This window comes from Echinops telfairi, unplaced genomic scaffold, assembly GCF_000313985.2.
Source record: "Echinops telfairi isolate 266 unplaced genomic scaffold, ASM31398v2 ScPeMD7_7406;HRSCAF=8444, whole genome shotgun sequence".
NCBI lineage: Eukaryota > Metazoa > Chordata > Mammalia > Afrosoricida > Tenrecidae > Echinops > Echinops telfairi.
The window spans coordinates 3,325,491-3,344,326 of record NW_022111306.1 but is presented as its reverse complement, the minus strand read 5'-3'; the positions used below and the strand labels follow the sequence as shown (position 1 = coordinate 3,344,326).

General features: G+C 39.7%; 1 protein-coding gene across 1 annotated transcript in view; it reads right to left on the bottom strand.

The window, feature by feature from the left end:
• PKP2 (plakophilin 2) overlaps positions 1-18,836 on the bottom strand; it is an 89,511-nt gene that overhangs the window by 60,170 nt on the left and 10,505 nt on the right. The window contains exons 3-4 of the mRNA XM_004700202.2: positions 18,269-18,404; positions 571-778 (exon numbers count right to left, since the gene is read on the bottom strand). Coding sequence (XP_004700259.2) covers positions 571-778; positions 18,269-18,404 — 344 coding nt within the window. The remainder of the gene's footprint in view (positions 1-570; positions 779-18,268; positions 18,405-18,836) is intronic.

The following is an 18,836-nucleotide window of genomic DNA, read 5'->3' as shown; positions in this document are numbered from 1 at the left end:
CTTGCATTAGGAGGAATCCCAGTAACCAAAAGATTGGAGGAAAGAATGCCTGGTATTTTAATTAATTTGATTAAATTAATCCTCTACATTAGGAAACCATTTGACTTTCCATTTCCTTTTCCTTGTATAGATCCAGGATGCTGACTGTTGAATAGATAAAAAACATAACTGTGCCTGGTTCTTGGTTTTCTTCAGAATGTTTCAGACATGTAGGACAAGACTGAAACCCCACATATCCTCAAGCTTCAAAGCCACCTTTTAGAAATTTGTGTAGAATTTTCACACAGTGAGTCTGGTCAAGAAGTTGCTTTAAAGACGTTTGGTCAAAGGTGTCTAGTTTCTCATTCAAAATATCAAGCCAAACTTTAGAATCTTTTTCCTTTCAGATAAAAGGAATTCAAACTTGGCTGGAATCTGGAGTCTAAGGTAACAAAATCCCTTTAAAACCATCTCTTGAATAACAGTGAGTCCATCAATCATTTGTTCCAGGAAACTTAAGAAAAACAGATGACATAACACATCCGGCTAGAGCGCACTGTGCTATGCCCTTTAATGTTTAGTAAGCACTACCTGTTATTTGCTTTTTAGTCTCCAAGTCTCTGGTTTGCTTCAGCACCTGGAGCAGCCGAGGTACGCCATTTAGTTCAGCCACCTCTAACTTGTTGTCATTGTCTTCAAAAACCAAGTTTCTCAAAGCCCCACACACGGCCCGCTGCACATCTTCATTCTGAACTTTAAGCAGCTGCAGAAGTTTGGGTATGCCATGGAGCTGGTTAACCTGGAGAAGAAGCAGATGGACACGGCACATCTTTATTCGTTTTAATGTGGAATCAAGACATCCAGCATAATTGATCACAACACTCAAGCAAACAACAACTCTGTGTGGCTCAACCAGAGACAGGCTGTACTTTGTAGCACAACGATAAGAGAGTATCTGCTATCAAAGGGCTAACAATAAACTTGGGGATTCAAGACTGGAACCTATGAAATAATTAAATGGCAAAGAGGGGACCCAGGTCTTGAGAACACTAAGTGGGGAGATAAAAATCCTATGGAAGAATACCTAATTACACTTATCTTTTTCGTAGGTCAAACCCTAAAAGTAAATGTAAAATAAATGAAAATCATCTGAGAAATAAAAAGAAAAACTCATTTATCATGGCAACTCCAGTAGCATGCAATCTAACCCTAAGTGCAAGCTCTTTTTCTTGTTGTTGAATATTTCAGGCATGCATATAGATTTCACATACTTCTATTTAATTAAACACGATTTTACACGGTGTTCTGGAAAAAAATTATCTTCTATCCAAAGACAAGAGAAAGAGCAAGCTACTAGAGCAAGGGACAGAATTGAGGACAGTAAAGAAAAAGAGAGGGTTTAGATTCTGAAACCCACGTCTGCTTCAGAAGAGCCCACATAACGGCAATCTGAGGAAGCTGCTTTTGTGTTACCAGCTGCAAATAGGACTTAAAGACACCACGAGGTATGGCAAAGGGCTGGTTAGGGGAAGTGTGACACTGTAGACTGGGGGCTTTCTTTTCGTGGGGTGCCACTAGCATCTGATCTTTAAAATTTTAAGTTGGCAAGAGCTTTTGTGATCTAATTTTCACCATCTTGATGCAGACTTTTAGGACATAAACTGTTGTGAATGGGCATGAGCGTCATACCCTTTCAAAGGAGGCTCATCACTTGTGTAAGATTTATTATCTGCTCATGAGCGTATTCTCTGGAGAGAGTGAGCTGTGCACTGGCCCAGAGGCACATCTTCACTGTCCTTATCTATACCCATCAAACGCTTTCAAAGGCAGGTTAACAGTATTTACAACAGTCTTCCAATCATATTTTTGTGTGAAGATGAGGGAGAAGACTGGCAAGCCGAGAATAAACGGCCTGAAAAATAATCTTGAAATAGTAAGTATATTAGTAACAGTAAAAATAAAAACAACAGCTCCACCTCTACTACTGTTGCCACTGTACCTTGAGCGGTTAGCAGGTATTAGGCAACCATAAGAGCTTAATGCATGTTGTCTAATGAAAACATCACAAGAATTTTAAAAGGAATGGCTCTTGATGCTTTTATGTTCCTGATGATGAGGAGAACTTACTTGTGGCTCTCTTCAGAGAAGGAATCTGAAGAACAGTAGACAGATGGGAGAACAGTACAGCAGTGTTGGAGGGTCCTGTCTTAAGCCATTCGAACATATTTGTATGACAATGCTAATGAGAAAGATTTCCTAGCTATCAATGAAATCTGATCCAATAGATCATCTATTTGATTCCTTTTCCCCCATTACTACACTTCCTCATATAACTAGCCAACACATAACTTATAGCAGAACCGCTGGGATTTTAACGTTTCCCTGACTCCCTACAAAATGGTGATGTACTACGATGATTAAACTCACCCTACACAGTTCATCAATGCCAGCCAAGCTTCACTGGGGTGGTATACACACCAGATGCACAAAGAAAACTCCATTTGTCCTGACGCGCTTTGGCAGCATTAGAAACAGTTTCTTACTTAATTTAGAAGTTGTCCTCTTCAAAGCATGGTGGTGGAATGGCTAACTCGTCATACTGCATTTGAAGCTGCCACACTAAATGACATGGAGCTTGGAGGCCTCTCCTGCTCTGGATGCCAGTGCGTCTGCTAACCATCTCTGCCTTGGTCCCCCTTCCCTTTCACCTTTATCCTGCTGGCTTTCAGCACTGGTGCCAGACCTGAAGCAGGAAGCTGTAGACACAGCAGTGTTCAAAGAAATGCTCTACTTACAGTATTATCTGACTCCCTGGTGCCTGGCATTTATCTCAAGTTTTAAAATAGATTCCAGTTATTTTCCTTATTTTGTCAAGCAAACGGATACCGAAGACATTTTCCTCAATGTATTTGGTCCATAAGGACTTAAGTCGAATGCTCGTGTCCCTTTGAGTTCTGGGAAGAAACTGGGGCAGGAGCATCCCAGTTCTGAATCCTCTGGGGATTTGATTCTGCCACCCCTCCACTTTGTGGAAAGATCAAAAAGAACAGACTAACATGGGCGCCTTGGAAGTTCAAAAAAGCTTTCAGTCGAGACAGTGTCTAAACACATGGAAAGAGCAGAAGCATACGTTAGAAGCTCAACTTTCTTCTATGAATTTATTCTGATTCGATTCCCTGCCAACCATAAAAGAATGAAACAAGGAAGATATCTGGTGGCAAATAAGCAGGTGTCAGGGAACAGACTGGCACTCTTGGGGCACAGGCTCTTGCAAGCCCCTGCCCCTCTGCTCCCACTTCCTTGCCCTGTCTGGAAGGCACAGCTCACACTGCCTCTCCTTGGCACAGCCCTCCTCATTCTGCAGGACCCAGCTCAAATGCCACCTCCCCCGTGAAATGTCACTCGTTTTCCCTCCTTTCCCCCCCATTAGAAACAGTCACTCCTGTAAATTAGTATAACCTTTCAGGAAGCCAACTAGCAATGTGTGTCGAGAAACTTCTTAAAATTTTACTTCTAGTAGCTGATACTTGGAAGACAATCAGAATTGCTGACACAGACTAACATGCAAACATAACGACTGCATTATGTATGACAGTGAACAACAAAAACCCATAAGTGTCCAACAATGGTGGGGTGATTGGTTAACAATCGATGTTCCAACATCCAGATGCTAAGGTATCCAGGGGAGAGGCAAAGCAGTGTTGAACTGACAGATATTTTCCTAGTCATTCATTCTGTCCCTCCTCAGTCAAATGAGGATTCTTCCCCCCTCAAAAGGTTTATTGACAAGTAATTTACATATCATATACGTTAATAGTTCAATCAGTCATGTGAAGGAAAATTGTACAATCACCCCCAAATCAGTTTTTTTAGAACATTCCCCCTCTCATGGATTTAATCGCCTCCGAGATGAGTTACGCAATCACAATCCATTCTAGTGCTCCCTCCCCACTCCAGTGTCCACCATTTAGTTCTGAGATTCCCTTACCCTCCCCGTCACCCACTCCCCATCCCTGCATTCCCTATAACCCCTTGTATTGGTTATTCTCATTATGCATCCACTCCTCCTGTGCTTCACATCTGGGAGATGCAACAGAAAAAAACAAAATCACCCTAAGGTGGTAAGGCTACAAATATAATAGCACACAAAGATAAAATAATGCTTAAGAAGGGAGAGACCCCCAACAACATTCACAAAGGCAGGGAAGAAATTTCTGGCATGGAACCAGTAAGAGATAATTGCACCCAGAACAAATTCAGGTCCCTGTCTATAGGGTTGTCAGCTGGCCAAGTATCAAGGTCGATCAAGCATAATCAAGATTGCAATGATCTTTGCCTGTTAGCAAGGCTGTTCCAGACTCTTGCCTGTGGATAGAGCAGATCTATGAGTGGCTCAGCCTGACTAGATGCTCTGTAGATGGGTTTTGAGTTCCCACAGCCCCCTAAAGCCCCCCACAATTTGGGTGTTCATAATATTTGCTCTGATGCTTTTCTCCTCACTATATTCAAATTCTGTAATTGTCACCTTGGATCACACAAGCTGGTGTGCTTCTTCCATGTGGACTTAGTGGATTCCTTGCATAGATGGCTGCTTATTTAAATGCAAGCCTTTAAGACCCCAGACACTATTCCATTTGATAGCCGGGCACCATCTGGTTTCTTCACCACACTTTGCTGTAGCACCCGTACCTTCAGTGATCCAAAAGAGGATTCTTGAGTGAGCTTCGCAATCCTGTGTCAGGCCCACAGGAGTTCACATGGTAGCTGTTACTACCACCATTACTATTGTGCACTCACTAAAATGAATTTTATAAAATCGAACAATGGAACAATGCTAACGATAATGTTATTGGGGACATCAAATGAAACTGCTGTGTATTTCTATGCTGTGTATTTCTATGAAGAGGGGAATTAAGTCAAGGGGATTAAGAGAAGTAGTGAGGGCATGAATCATGTAAGTGGCTAGTTTGGAATTTTTAGAAAACAAAAATTTTTACACATTGCTTAAAATTAAACAACAACAAAAACAAATCCCATGTAGAAAGCTATATATTTCTTTTGATTGCCACTCTGTAAATGCTGTATTTAAAGAATGTGGAGAGGAAAACCCAAAATGATAACTATGATGGGGCCACGGGTACCCTTTTATTTCTTAATTTCTCAATTTTCTAGCAATGAGCTAGTATTAATTTTGTAATACAATTTATAAGACACATGACAATCACCGAGGAGCCCTGGTGGTGAAGAGGGGTTGCAAAAATTGGGGTTGCTATCTGCAAGGTCAGCAGTTGGATTCAACCAGTCACTCATCGGGACAGGACTTTCTACTCCTCTAAACAGTTACAGCCTCAGAAATTCCCAGGTGCAGTTCTATCCTGACCTATAGAATTGCTATGCATTGGCATCCACTCAATGGCAGTGAGTTCTCAGTATGGCAATTACTCCTTAGGTGATGAGGTTTGAAGCCAATGGAAACAGGGCCAGCTCTATTAAGCAGGTCTTTGCAGAATGAATAAAGGGACCTACCCATCCTTTATCCTGCACAGCAGAGGCAGATAGTGGAAAGGCCTCTCCAGGTGCTGTAAGAATCGACTGGGAGTGGATGAAGGCAGGGAGATCCATTAGGGTCAGAGTTTGAAGGTTAAAGGACTAGGAGGAAGAACAGGTTTCGAGGGAAGGTTGTTGACTATAGTGATGCTGGTGCAGTGGGCGGTCCCCGAAAATAGATGAACAGTGTGGTTTGGAAACCAGGAAAGAGATGGCTGTAGGCTGAGTCAGTAGCATTTAGTCCACACAAAGGAAACCATAGGAGTAAATCAGGCCAGCCAGGGGATTATATTGAGTAAGAAAAGAAGTCCCTGGGAAGCATCTCAGGAATGTGAACATTTAAGAGGCAGGTAGAAGATGAACTGTCCACCAAAGAAACTTAGAGAGGGCGGAGAGAAGGGAGGAACACCAGAAGACAGTGGGCCCAAAAATGAAGTGTTTCAGAGGGAAAGAGGCATGGGGTCTGTGAAAGGCTGAGAGAGCCACAGCAAGTAAAATAAAGGCTTACAAAGTTTTATCATCTAAATATAGATCTATCTGTCCAAATTGTAATAGTCTTCCCTACAGAAATTTAAAAACTATAACACCATGCTAAACTATAACACCGTGCTTAATACAAGCAGGATTTTGTTAATGGCCTAGGCTATAATGCCCTAACATAACTCTCAGGATATACCAAGGTTTTTCTGTCATGTTTCTAGACTTGAATCAACTTTCCATGTTTCATTATTTTGAAAGCCTGGTGTGTTATAACTTTATTTCTGAATGAGAGCTAAGAAAGCAAGCACAGCTTCAATCCTTCCATATTTGTAATCCAATTATTAATTGACAGATAATGAAAATCAAGCCCAACTCAGCAATGTGAACATTTTTTAAAAAGTTTAAATAACTCCCAATTACAAAAGGAAAACACACCTAATCATGACCAGATATGACACATTTGGTATAGAAAGAAACCCTAAGCATTTACCTGATGTCATAAAAAAAGACCAGTTTTAAGCATGATTCTATATATATATATATATATAATCAATTACTAGAAAACCATATTATTATAAAACATATCTACTCTTATTTGTATGGAACACTTAAGCGTATAGGCAAAGAATCATATCCAATAATCAAATCATCTAACTTAAAAAAATAGAAAATAATCTAATTGTGGTGGTAGGTTTTTAAAAAAAACCCCAAAAGAAACAAATAATTTAAAAAAAAACACCCTAAAATACAGATACGATGATGAAAGGTACTGACTGACAAATATGAGTTCATACGAATTTTTAGATCTTGTACAATTAACTTAAAGTCAACAGCAAAAATGATGAAGATAATTTTCGCTTGTTACATATCTGTCACTTGTAATAATGGAAGAATATAATGCGTGACAAACAAAAACTTCTACGAGTTATTGAGAGACATTATCTGTAGGAAAAATAAACAATAGAAACAATATAGCAACTGACAGAAAACATAGTGCCAAAAAATCCTACCAAATGATGTTCAGCTGCAGGATTAAACACACACCCATCACCACCACCACCACCACCACCACCACCACCACCACCACCCCACCCCACCCCCTACCCCCAGATCAGTAGATGCACTTGTCTAATCGCTACTTGACTGATTTGTAAGATTAACTACACTCTTTTTCCTCTGGGAAACCTACTGATCCCTGAAGTTCTATCAGAAGCGTCAGACTACTGTTTGTGGTTACTCTCTCCACTCCTTACTCTGCCTGTGTCAGTATATGCTATCAAGTTACCAAGAATACTGCGGGGTGGGGGGTGGGGGGGGGTGGGGGACTCCTAGTGTACTTATGTCAGCTACACTTGCTATTGCAATTATGTAATGTATTTATGTGTTTTTAACTGGGGAGCCTTGGTGATATGGTGGTTAAAGTGCTTACTTGCCAAACAAAAAGTGACAGTGCCAGCTGACCAGTCGCTCTGTGAGTGCCAGGTGTGGCAGTCTGCATCTATAAGAACGGGCAGCCCTGGAGACCGTTTGGGGCAGTTCTACTTTGTCATTACAGAGTTGCTATCTGTTGGAATCAACTGGATGGAAATGGGTTTATTCTTAACTGAATGAAATGTAAGTGCAACCTTCAAACATATTTGAAGGTTTTGGAAAGACTAAATAAGAGTAAAGTGATTAAAATGTTCTGTAATTGGCTGAGGATGAAATTAACAGGGAAGAGTAAGGAAAAATGTGAAAAATCTAGGAGTTTGGGCTTATGGCTTTAATTATCAGTATGTTCCCATTCAGCTTTGAAGAAACTTAAACTAAAAAGGCAGATGGTACATATTGAGTACAGCTTATGTAAGACGTATCATGATTAATTCTATGAATGTCAATACCTAATTGTAAGAAGATTTTCCTCTATGAGTGTTTGATTAGCTGATCAGGCAATTGTCTTGATTCCAAAAAATAAAAAATGAAATTCTGTATTTTTTTTTTGGTTAGATGAACAGAAACAAACAAAATAATATCTTGGGTTCAGAGTGCCGCATAGAAATGAACACTGATATAATGTTGGTGGGAGTGTAAGACTGTACAATTTTGGGGAAGACACCTGGGATTTACCAAAATTTAAAATGACTCAATAGGAATATGGATACTTTTACTTATTGCTTGAAATGACTAAGAAACTAAGCAAAATATATGAAAGAATAGTTTTTATAATTGGTCATGAGTCAATGATGGAAAGATGGAAAACAAGGAAACTGCTCTAATACCGCCTTAGAGTTTCCTATGCCCTCGGTGTGTGTGGTAATGGAAAACTCAGGTCGGGCTCACCTCCAAGAGCGGTAAGGGAGAGAAGTGTGGTAATCACAGGGCCACAGGAATGCAAAGCTGTACAGAAACGTAACTTTACAATTTTGCAGAAAGTCCCTCTATCATACTTAATAAAATATTGGTTGTATGAGAAAATGAACTATCTGAGGTTAGAGAAATAATCACCCAAAGGATTTGAGGAAACATTTTCACATGACCACCAAAGACCAAAAACAGCACCGAGCTTTTCTTACCAGATATTTGAAAAGTAAGCAAACAAACATGACCTCTCATAATTCTTGGTGCATTGGTCAGAGTTCTAAGAAATGGCTGGCCTTAGGAATGGGGACTACTTAGTGCTAGATAATAAATTCCCAAACTTATTTGGCTTACCGCCATCTTTGAAGAAGAAAAAAATTATGCAGTGTTTCCCTAGCAATTAAAAGTTTTGTACTATTGCCCAGAATCTAGGATAAAGTATAGGCATCTGCTTCTGTATCCTTCTGGATCATTTCAGTGCCTGCCAGGAGGCAGTATAGCCCACTTTGGGAAACACTGCTGTAGACCAAAGGCAATTCTGTTCCTACCGACCACATCATAGAAAGCAGAATCTGAGAGGATGGAACTGCTTCGAAGTAACTGAATTATAGCCCACTATAGAACTCAACTATTAATAAAAATTCAACCCTGTCTAGCACTCAACAATATAAAACCCACAATGTATTTTAGCCCATAAAAAACAACCAGACGTGCAAAGAAGGAGACAAAGTAACTAATCAAACCTGACTCAGAAAGGGCACAGATGTTACCATGAGCAGACCAGGACATTAAGACAACTATCTTAAATATCTTTATATGTTCCAAAGGCTGAGGGAAAATGGGTTATATTAAGGGAGGCCCTGGAAGATATTTTTTAAAACCTCATATCTAATGTCTAGAGATGAAGACTACAATGTCTGAAATGAATGGGTTGAATTAATGGCATTAGCCTTTAATTAGCCTTCTTTCATCAGATAAGCATTTCCCAGGTCAATGGCCTTCACAATTGACTTTTTGAATATGGCAGAAGAAAATATTTATGAATTTGAGAAATGACAATAAATTTATTCAAAATGAAATGAAACTCACTGCCCCCTAGTTGATTGCAAGTCTTAATGACACTATAGGACAAAGCAGAACTCCTTGGGGTTCCTGAGACTGCAATTCTTTAAGGGAACAGACAATCTCATCTTTCTCTTGTGGACTATCTGGTGGGTTTGAACCGCCACCCTTGCACTTAGCAGCACAACCACCATGCCAATAGGATCTATGTAAAATGAAACACACAGAGAAAAACCACTAAAACAGAAAAACAAACAAAAGACTACTGATGAGCTGTGAGACAACTCAATCATTCACAGATGTGTAATTTAAGTATCCAAAGGATGGTGGGGACAGAAAAAAAATTAAAGAAATAATGATTGAAAATATTCCAAATGTGATGAAACCCATAAATACATAAATCTCAATGAACCTAAGCACACGAGATTTATGATGACTAGACATAGGATTAAGACAGATTTAATTGCATTCTACATACAATGCCTAGTCCTAACTTAGACTATATTGTTATCTGACATCTTGAATCTGCAACAGTAAAAACTCTATTATCTAACTGCTTTGCACATTAACGATGCACATGTGGCAGGACCAAACACTGGGATGTGAGGCGAGAGTAACATTGGCTATGGTTTAGTATGTGTCAGCTTGGTTGGGCCATGATTCTCAGTGGCTTGGCAGTAATGCAATGATGCAATCTGGCAATTCTGTAATGATGTCAGAGCCCTGGGTGGGCTGGTGGTTACAAGTTGGGCTGAGATCAGAAAGGTAGGCAGTATGCAACCACGAGGTGTCAAAGGGATCAGGTATAAGGCATCATCAGAACAAAAAATCTTACCATAGTGAATGATGGGGGGAGTGCGGAGTGGAGATCCAAAGCCCATTAGTAGGCCACTGGAGATCCCCTTGCAGAGGGGTCTCGGGGAGGAGATGAGCCAGTCAGTGTGCGATGTAACAACGATGAGAAATACAACCTTCCTCTAGTTCCTAAAGGTTTCCTCCCCGCTCCCACTACCATGACTTGAATTCTATCTTGTAAGACTGGCTAGACCAGAGGAGGTACACTGGTACAGATAGGAACTGAAAATACAGGGAATCCAGGACGGATGAGCCCTATAGGACCAGTGGTGTGAGTGGCAAAACAGGGAGGGTAAAGGGAGAATGGGTAGGAAAGAGGGAACCGATTACATGGAACTGTGTGTGACCTCCTCCCTGGGGGACAGACAACCAAAAAGTGGATGAAGGGAGATGTCGGACAGGGCAAGATATGACAAAATACCCATTTATAAACTATCAAGGGCTCATGCGGGAGGGGGGAGCGGGGAGGGAGGGGAAAAATGAGGACCTAATGTCGGGGGTTTAAATGGAGAGAAAATGTTTTGAGAAACGATGTACAAATGCGCTTTACACAATTGATGTGTGTATGGATTGGGATAACAGTTGTATGAGCCCCTAATAAAATGTTAAAAAAGAAAAAAAAAAGATTTAAAAAAATAAATGTACAGACCTAAAAAAAAAGAAAAGAAAAAGAAAAAAGAAATCAGTCAAAAAAAAAAAAAAAAGGTAGGCAGTTTGAAACCACCAGGCAGTCTGTGGTATAAAGACAGGGCTTTCTATTCCCATAAACAGTAACTGTCTTGGAAACGCAAAGGGGCAGTTCTATCCTGTCCTATGGGATTGCTATGAGTTGGCATCAAGTCCATGGCAGTGAGTTTGGTTTGGGGTTTGGACAGGGTAGACATATAACCCCCACCCCCACCGGGGGATGACAAACAGAAACGTGGGTGAAGGGAGACATCGGATGGTGTAACATATGAGGAGCTGATACCAAGGGCTCAAGTTGAAAGAAAATGTTTTGAAAATGATGGCAACATATATATAAATATCCTTGATACAAGGATGTATGGATTGTTATAAGTGCTAGAAGAGTCCCCAATACAATGATATATTTTTAAAAATTGTCAGAGAAGTCAAAGGAGGACACTTTTGTGACTTTGGAGTAGGGAAAGATATTTTAGATATGCTAGTAATGGCTTATGTAAAAGGAAAAAAATGACCTCCTCAAAATTAAAATACCCTGTTCTTTAAAAGACTGGGTTTAGATGATGAAAGGATGAATCTTAACTGGGACAAAATATTTGGGAAAATCACAGCACTGGTAAAAGATCTGTATTCAGAATATAGAAAGAATTCTCAAAATGACTAAGAAAGCAAAACAATTAAAAATTAGACAAAAGAGTTGAACAGCCATTTCACCACATGTCACACGGATAGAAAATAAGCACTTGGAAAGGGTGTTCAACACCACTGAGAATGCGGGCATTAAGTTGATCCAGACAGTGACCCTAAAGGGCAGATACGTTTCCACGGCTGTAAATATTTACAAAAGCAGACTGCCTGTCTTTCTCCAAAGAGAAAGACAGCTCGTGGGTTTGAACCACTAACCTTTTAGTTAGTTCTTAACCCATTGTGCCACTAGGGATGTTTCCTCACCATCCCTTTAAAAAACTACAACAGTTTATGTCAGATTAGTAACAGAGAGGAACAATTTTTAAAGAGGAGAGAAAGCAGACATAGGTCACTGAAATCAGGAAGACTGAGTGTCCACAAAATGAACTTTCACTTCAAAAACTTTAAGCCTTTGATAGGTTGTAGGTAGTGGCTTGTTTGTGGATTACTGGTCAAAAATGAGCTGAGTCTTAGCCCTCCCTTTGTGTGTCACATATGGCCATATGACCCTGAAAGGTTAATCTTTGAGTAACCTGCAAATTCTTTTTACAAGAGGAAATAGGGAGTATGTAGAGCCTCCATTCATCAGTTAAGCATACCCTTGGGTCAACGACCTTCACAGTGTAGATTTTCACTGATCTGGCTTGTTCCTGATAGCAATCATTCCTGCTAAATTATTTGGTGGGAGCTAGTGTTGCTTACCCATGAACAAAAGAATGTGTTGGTTATTGTATGGACTTTGCTGTGTGGTTGCTGTTGTTTTTAGGTGCCATCAAGTTGGGTCCATGCACAACGATGTGTTAAAGCTACCAAAAAAAAAAAAAAAATCCAAGGCGGAATAGTAGTAAAGACAACTTTAACTAAAGACTTCAACATTGGCAATTTGAGTCATAGTTATGGGTGGTTTTTTTTTTTTAACTTTTTATAATGAATTAGGTGAACATTTTATGAGTAACTCATCAGTTTTACATTTACCAATCCATAAACATTTGGTTTCATCTCATATACCGCTGTCCTTTCGAGGCAACATCCCTTATCCCAATTCCTCCCTGTGTTTCCTGTTTCCAGCTCTCTTACGCTAACCTTTCTGAACTTTGTCCTTCAGTAAATGATGTCCTTTGATCTCAAATGGCTGATTATTCCCAGGCGTGTCTCGCTAACCCTGCTGATGTGAGGCACTGTTAAATCGGTTCTGACTCATAGCCTAGGCGTAACAGAACAAACTGTTTCATCCTGCACTATCTTCACAGTTGTTCGGCGTGAGGCCATCAATACGGCCACTGAGTCAATCCATTGCATTGAGGGTCTATTGCCGAGGTTCTACTTTACCAAGCACAAGGTACTTTTCCAGAGACTAATCTGGATAGCCTGTCCACAGGATGAGGGACAAAGTCTCACCATCCTCTCTTCCAAGGAACAATTTGACTGTACTTCTTCCAAGACAGATTTATTTGTTCTTTGGGCACTTCCATCCGACTTTCAATATTCTTGCCAACCCCATATTTCACAGGCCTCAGTTCCGCTCCAGTCCTCCTCATTCCCGGTCAGCTTTCACATGCATATGAGGCCATTGAAAATAGCATGGCTCGGGTTTGGTTCACCTTAGTCCTCAAAGTGATGTTTTTGCTTTTTTAACATTTTAAAGAAGTCTGGGCAGATTTGTTCAATGCGATGCATCGTTTGATTTCTTGACTGCTGCTACCATGGTCACTGATTGTAATACAGTGAAATCTTTCATAAATTCAATCATTTTTCCATTTATGATGATGTTGTTTATTGGTCCAGTTGTGATAACTTCTATTTCTTTACATAGAGGTGCAATCCATATTGAATGACTCCATCATTAAGTATCACATATACACGAGTATAAGCCAACCCGAATACCAGTCGAGGCACTTAATTTTACCACAAAAACTGCATAAACATGTGCTGGAAAAACTTGGCTTACACACGAATATAGATGGTACTTCAAGTCTTCCTTGCTTTTAGCAAGCAAGGTTATTTTATGTGCATATTGTAAGCTGCTAATAAGTCTTCATCCAATTCTGATGCTGCATTCTTCTTTATTATCATCTAGCTGCTTAGATTATTGTTCAGCATATAGATTAAATAAGTATGGCAAAAGGATACAACCCTTTCCTGATTTTAAACCAATCAGTATCAGCTTGTTCTGCTTGAATGACTGCCTCCTGGTCTACGCACATGAGAACAACGACATGTTCTGGAACCCTCCACCCCCCTTTCCCCCAATGTTATCCATAGTTATGATCCACAGAGTTGAATATCTAAGTAAACTCTGATATTTTCTGCATTCAGCAAATCCACGTGACATCAGCAACAATGCCACTTGTTCCATATCCTCTCTTGAATCCAACTTGAATTTCTGGAAACTTCCTGTCAATGGGCTGCTGCAATAATTTTTATATTATCTTCAGCAAAATTTTACTTGCATCTTTTAATGATATGGCTCTATAATTTCCACATGCTGTTGGGTGACTTTTTTTGTGCCATCGTATGTATACCAATCTTTTATACTCAGGTAGCAATTTTCCAAATTTCTTGGCACAGATGAGTGAGCACCTTGAACATGTATCAGTTTGTTGAAGCATCTCAATTAGTATCCTGGAGCCTTATTTTTTCACTAAGGACTTGGGTATATCTTGGACTTCTTCCTTCAATACCATCAGTTCTTGAACATAACTTCCTCTTGTCAATCAATTCTTTTTGACACAGTGAAAAATAATTTCCTTCCATCTTCTTTTGATGTTTCCTGTATCTGCCTATTTTTTATGTAGAATAATCCTTCACTGTTGCAACTTGCCGCTTGAAGTTTTTCTTCTGTTCTGTCAGTTTGGAAAAATAGTGTGCTCTTCTCTTTTGGCTTGTTAATTCTAGGTCTTTGCACATTCCATTATAATACTTTATCTTCTAAGCTGCCCTTTGAAATTTTGTATTTAGCTTTTTATTTCATCATTTCTTCCTGTCCCTTTAGTTTTTCTACAATCAAGAGCAAGTTTCAGAGTCTCCTCTGACACCCACGGTTGTCTTTTCTTTTCCTGTCTCTTCAATGATCTTTAGCTTCTTTCAAGTCTTCGCATGCTTCACGATGTTCTGGATGTCCCCCAATAATTTTTTTGATCGCCAGTGGTCACTAAATCAAATTTATTCAAGAGGTAAGCTTGAAATTCAGGTGGGATAGATTCAAAGTCATATTTTGGCTTTCATGGATCCATCTTAATTTTCTTTGGCTTTAACCAGAATTTACATATGAGCAATTAATGGTCAGCTACTGGCCTTGTTTTGATGATATTGAGCTTTTCCATTCTCTCTCTCCTTTTCCCCAAACCGTTTTATTAAGAGCTAATCCAGACATCATACCATTACAATAACTACCACAACTATCAGCTTCAAAACATGTTCTTCCTCCTTGAACTCCGTGTTAATGTCTCCCCTCGAACATCTCTTTTTTTTTTTTTTTAACATTTTATTAGGGACTCATACAACTGTTATCCCAATCCATACACACATCAATTGTGTAAAGCGCATTTGTACATCGTTTCTCAAAACATTTTCTCTCCATTTAAACCCCCGACATTAGGTCCTCATTTTTCCCCTCCCTCCCCGCTCCCCCCTCCCGCATGAGCCCTTGATAGTTTATAAATGGGTATTTTGTCATATCTTGCCCTGTCCGACGTCTCCCTTCATCCACTTTTCGGTTGTCTGTCCCCCAGGGAGGAGGTCACACACAGTTCCATGTAATCGGTTCCCTCTTTCCTACCCATTCTCCCTTTACCCTCCCTGTTTCGCCACTCATACCACTGGTCCTATAGGGCTCATCCGTCCTGGATTCCCTGTATTTTCAGTTCCTATCTGTACCAGTGTACCTCCTCTGGTCTAGCCAGACTTGCATCGAGCATCTCTTTTGATAGATGTTGTCAGTTTCATTCCTGTGAGTTCCATGTGGTGAGGTTCATGTGTATAACCATTATTATGTTGTTGAAAAAGGGTATTGCCAATGAATAAGATGTTGGTCTTGCAAAATTCCATCACGCGATCTCTGGCTTCATTTCTGTCTTTAAGGTCATATTTTCCAAGTACTGATTCTTCCTCTTGGCTTCTTGGCTTTCACAGTCTAATCCCCAGTAATGATCAATGCATCTTGATGACATGCTTGATCAATTTCAGACTGAAAAAAATTGGTAAAATTCTTCAGTTTCTTAATCATAGGCTGTAGTGGTTCATCCGACAATTTGAATAGCAGTTGATTAAATGGTCTTTTACATATATGAATAGTGTCCTATCACAGACAGCCTTGTACTTCAACACCAAATTTCAAATGTTCTTTTAGACCATGGATACGACACCATTGCTCTTGAATTTGCCGTTTCTGGCAGAGTGAAAACCGTATGATTGTCCAATTCAGTATGGTCCATTCTAGTCCACTTCACTACATTCATGTTTATACATTCCATGTTCTGATTATTAATGGGTGTTTTCAGTTGTTTCTTCGCATTTTCAGTTGTGCCTCATCAGCAAATGAAGGTCCTGAGACCTATGCTCCATCCATGTCCTGCGTCTTCTAACCTGAGTTGCTCATCTTCCAGCACTCTACTGGATGACGTTCCAATGCTAGTCAGAAGTGCGTTGGTGACTAACCTTTCCGAAATGGTCTGCCTGTTCCTTCTTCCGAGTCTGTCTTAATCTATAAACTCTGCTCACACCTATGCACCATAGGTGACCCTGCTGGCATTTCAAATACCAGTGGCAGAGCTTACAGCAATGAACAGACAAGTGGTTGCAACATCACCAGGGAAATACCGATTTAAACACACACAGATACTGTGGTAAAGTAATGGCTAAAAACATTATGAATACAAAACTAAAACAAAGGACTGCCTGAATTTAAGAAGACTGATCATATCAAGTGTCAGTGAGGATGTGGAGGAAGTGGAACTCCCTTATCCTTACAGTGCTAGTGCGAATAAAAAGTGGCACAGCTCCAGTGGAAAGCAGTTGGGTAGTTTCTTACAAAATGAAATCGATACATCTACCATATCAAGGAGGCATCCTATTTCCAGTTATTTGCCCAAGAGAAATGAAAACATACGTTCAGAAAAAAGATAGGTACTCCAATATCCACAGCAACTTTATTTCCAATATTCCCAATCTGGAAGCAGTTCAGATGTCAATCAGTGGGTAAATAGATAAAAAATGTTGTGGGTATGTCAATACAATGGACTACTACTCAAAAATAAAAATAATTTTAATAAACACAACAAAAATGATTCTCAAAAGAACTATGCTGAGTAAGAGAAACAAAGTAATACAGAGTGCATACTATATAATCTTATTATTTTAAGAAATCTAGAAAATTCACACAAATTCCTAGTGGCAGAAAGCACATTTGTTCCCCCGGGGGATTGGAAATGGGCTGGGAGGGGCAGGATGTACAGATTACAAACAGGCAAAAGGTAATGGATATGTTTATTTTCTGGATTTTAGAGGTAGCTTTCCATATGTAAAAGCTTTGTCAAATGATCAATTAGTTAGTTATCAGAACAGTTATATACATCTAGACCAGGGGGCTGCAAACTTTTGAGCTGGAGAGCCAGTCCTGTCCCTCACAACAATTTAAACATTATTCAAGAGCTATCACTTTTGTTTACAAACAAATGAAATCACCCTTAGCTGAACAATAGCCTGTAACATTTTATAAATTAGACTATGATAGTTCTATTTTAATTTTCAGTTTTACTCAGAACCACATGTGTGTAGCAAGAGAGCTGCCGATGGCTTCGAGCGGCGGTTCGCTGACCTCTGGTCGAGACAAAAGAAATTGATCCAGGAATTTTAAAGAGTAAGGCATGTCACAGACATCTGAATGAAAGAGCAGGGCACTGTGAATAGTGAGTAACCATTTCTGATTATTTTCAAAAATCACAAAAGTCCATAAGACCAACTCACCCAATAAATGCTTTTCTATGGGTGGAAGATCTTTGAAACAGATCCGCAAAATGAAAGATCTCCTCAAATAAAGAGACTAGGGTTTAGAGTGGCATGGAAACTTATTTTTCATTCATATTTCAAAATCTGTATCACACTACCCTTACATTTTATGTTTTGAAAACAAATACAAAATGACACAAAAATTCCATTTGGGGGAAATCCGTCCTACAGAAACACATGTTCAAGAACAAAAATAAAGATGCACCGAAGACCACATTGAACAATTGTTACAATATGAGAAACCGAAAACAATGAAAATGTACAAGTTAAATAAAAATTAAAAATTGTTTATGTTGAGTATATTTTAACATGCAAGTATAACAAATAATAGCCTCTCTCTGAGAAATCTAGAAGTACATAGACTGCTTACAACAGTTGCCTCGTGGGATGGTGCCTTAGGGAATACTGGGACGGTACACAAATACCATCTTAATTTGCTTTCTAAATCTTCAAGTTTCTGAATTGCAGGGATGTGTGTGTGTGTGTGTGTACTAGGCATGTTTATTTCCACTTAAATAAACATACAATGAAGTGAAAGCGTCTTAACGTTTAGATAACTCAGCAGTTGCCATGCTCAGGGCCCCTTACTAGAAAGCGGGCTGGTTTTTGCACAGCTCCTCAGTTCACTCACCCTTTTCCGAGCCTCAGCTTTCTGGAAGCATTCTCGCTGTATGAAAGTGGCTGCAGCAGCAATCCTCGGCAGGGGCGTGTGCTCCGCATCCAGCAGACTGACTGCTCGTTCCAGAGTCATCTCCATGTCGGCATTCCTAGACAAACAGTCACAGACTCAGCAGAATACCAAACGTGCCCCTCCTGCTCACCCCACTGCTCCTCTACAGATGACTTGGCTGATATTGGGAAATACATAGAATGGTTGCGCTATGTGGCTCCTCAGGCAAAAGAGAAACCTGAGACCGAGAGGCAGAGGAGTTAGTACAGAACTACTCCAGCTGTGGTCACACTAGTCTTTAGAGATGTCACTAAACTGAGTAAAACCATAACATGTGCCAGAGAGAGAAACTGATGAATACACATAACCTGATAAGGATACACCAAAAAGTGCCATTAAAGGCACAACAGGACTTTAGAGGAAATTTAAAAAAATCTGCTTACAGAAATTAAAAACCTATATATGGATATATATCTTACCATAGAAATGTCACCCTGTAGAGGAAATATCTGTCCTAACAAATTATTAG